The sequence below is a fragment of the Galeopterus variegatus genome, unplaced genomic scaffold (assembly GCF_000696425.1).
Source record: "Galeopterus variegatus unplaced genomic scaffold, G_variegatus-3.0.2 Scaffold1584, whole genome shotgun sequence".
Classification (NCBI taxonomy): Eukaryota; Metazoa; Chordata; class Mammalia; order Dermoptera; family Cynocephalidae; genus Galeopterus; species Galeopterus variegatus.
In genome coordinates, this window is record NW_007727695.1 from 171,629 (window position 1) to 174,507 (window position 2,879).

At 33.4% G+C, this 2,879-nt stretch overlaps 1 protein-coding gene across 4 annotated transcripts in view; it reads right to left on the reverse strand.

The window, feature by feature from the left end:
* Window positions 1–78: 78 nt before the first annotated feature.
* The window catches only part of RBM7 (RNA binding motif protein 7), a 12,065-nt gene continuing 9,264 nt past the window's right edge, over window positions 79–2,879 (reverse strand). For all 4 annotated transcript variants that reach the window (XM_008577823.1, XM_008577822.1, XM_008577824.1 and 1 more), the window contains one exon: window positions 79–2,511. In XM_008577823.1, the coding sequence (XP_008576045.1) occupies window positions 2,152–2,511 (360 nt within the window). In that variant the 3' untranslated portion in view covers window positions 79–2,151. The remainder of the gene's footprint in view (window positions 2,512–2,879) is intronic.

Sequence of the window (2,879 nt, forward strand, 5' to 3'; positions counted from 1 at the left end):
GTATAAAAAGATTTCTTTACTGTCATACTTCTCAGACCTTTATGCTGCTCTTTAAGAAAGCCACACCATATACATACACAAGATCCAAACATTTAATTACAGAATCCTTATTTTGCAGAACACCACATAAAATTAGTGTTCCATAGAAAACACTGGTTTAAAACTGCTCTCCCACAAAAAATCTCCTTCCGATTTCTTTAGCTCTCAATACTTAGGTGAGTTGTCTCACCAACTATATTAAATTCTTTGAGGCTGTCTTGTTCTATCACTTTACACAGTACGTGCTTTTAGTTTGATTACTCTCACAGGGTGAAATTGAAGTGAAAAAGATTAACTGGAACTTCACAAGGTTTCCACCAAAAGCCACTGAAAAAGATTATTATGAATCAGGACCACCTGTGAACCAGTATGAACGGATCTGACTCACAGATAAATTGTAATAAAGCAGTATTAATCTTTGTTAATATCTCCAAACCTGCTAAGTTTTCATGTAGATAAGATACCTGAAAATAACAGGCTCATTGGAAAAAATCCTACTTTTAAATTGCTCAAGTAAACAAACTGTTTATCTTAACTTTATACTGAGTTGAATAGCTCCATCTACTGAGATGGAAAAACTGATTTAGAAACACAGAAAATCTGAATGTACATACACTTCTAGTTACCCAGGAAGGGTAACTAAATTAGTTTATAGTGCTCCAAAGTATAATCCAGGGGTCACTGAATATCTGATTCTAAATCTTCAGATTGAATACATACAAAAGACATATTTCAGGATGCAGTAAATTAAAGAACTCACATTTCTTAACACCAATCACCGAATAACAGTATGTTGCTAATTTTTTTACATACAATGTCTCTGAAGTTAATGAAGTCAAAAATAAGACACATGCCCCCTTTTTATGTTAATATATTATAAAGCAACACAGTACAAATGCTGTGGTCTGTATTAAAAAGGATCCAAATTTTTCAAGCAATTAATTTTTATAAACAATTCTGCAATGAAAGGGAAAGAATATCTTGATACATAAATTTTGTTAAAGACTTTAAAATTTTAAAATCAGAAAATGTTAAGATTAAATTCTTTCAAATGTTCAAACAAAAAAGCAACCTGTACAATCTCCATAATAAAATGCTTTGTACAGAAGTTCTAGAAATTTTGAAAATGTTAAAAAATTTTAGAGTTTGAGTGATAGAGGCAGCACTTAAAGACTTCCATGAATCTTTCTTCCAGAAAAGTATACTTTCAGTAAAACATTTTACCACTTTATCCATGTTTTGGCATTTTTGTTCTTCCTGGAAAAGGGGATTTACATCAACACTGCATTTTTTTTTCTTATGGCTGGCAGGTATGGGATCCGAACCCATGATTTTGGGGTTATAAGGTTGAGCTTGAACCAACTGAGCTAACCAGCCAGCCCCCAACACTGTATTTTTAATGTAAAAATATACATGTAAAATATTTAACTTCCTGAGTAACTTTAGTCATACAAAATGATTTAATGGACAAATTATAAATTTTTAGAATGAAACAGTACATGTAGATTTACACGAATATATTCTATTAGGGTAAAACTTAAAAAGAGCATGCCACAGAACTGATACTTAAGTTCTCGAAGAAGTTATGCAATATGATTTATCCCCAAACTGTACCAATAAGCTTTCTAAAATGAAATGTTAGTAAAATGAATCACTGAAAAGTTGTATTTTCTAACATATTCACGAAATACTCATATTCATTTCAGACTATCAACTTGGATGTTTTCTGTTATATACACTGAAATCTGATTTGCTAACAGAAATTTCTCATAATACAAAAAAAAAATAATTAAAATATTTGCTTTATAGTACAACTAATCTATATAATTTGCCCCTTCCTACACTATCTAAAATGATTAAGAATTTAGGCATTTTTGCATAAAACTCTTTCTTCTTCATCAAAACCTGAGGTAAAAGGTTATTAGCGTAATAAAATTGGAACCACGATTCTTTTCATTTCTGTATTAAACTGTAGCTATAGGTTTTAAAAAATTTATAAAGAAATGCAGCAACTTGTAAAGCTGCTCTGTACAGTTTTCAACAAAATATTTCCAGAATTTAGGCAAAAGGGTCTAAAATGACTCTATAAAAACGATGTCCTTTGAACACTCATTAGTGTCGAGATGAGCGCCATTTTCCATCTCTACTACTGTCTCTTCTGTTGTCATAGTCATGGCTCCAGCCATCATGATTCCTATCCTCATAAAAAAAATCATCTCTGCTTCCTCTGTAATGATGGTCAGACCCATGGTCAGTATAACGCTGTTCACGGCTATAATGTCTATCTGCAGGGTAGGGATGAGAATTCTGTCTGACTTTGCGCTGTGATGGTGTATCTTGACGCCACTGGGAGCTTGAAGATTGGTTAAAAGTATGACTATGTGACTGAACTGATGGTGAAAATCCCGATGAATCCAGATGTGGAGAACCAACTTTTCCACCATATGACATTTGTCTCAAAACACTGTTCATCTGAGGGAAGAGAAAAACAAGAAAATGTTAACTGCAAATACTTCTAGATAAAGCCAATATTTATTCGGTCACAGTTAACCAAATGGATAATGAAGGAAAAGCAAAATCACTCTTGCATAGATGGATCCTAAGTTAAACGTAACTAAAGTAGTACAATACAATAGCTGCATTCATTCCAATGTATTCCTATGTAACATACCTGTACAAAAACACTACTTGTTGCCCTCAAGAATACAACTTAGAAGGGAAGAAGCAATACAAAATGATTATAATGGGGCTGGCCCGTGGCTCACTCGGTAGAGTGCAATGCTGATAACACCAAGGCCCTGGGTTCGGATCCCATATAGGGATGGCCGGTTCGCTCACTG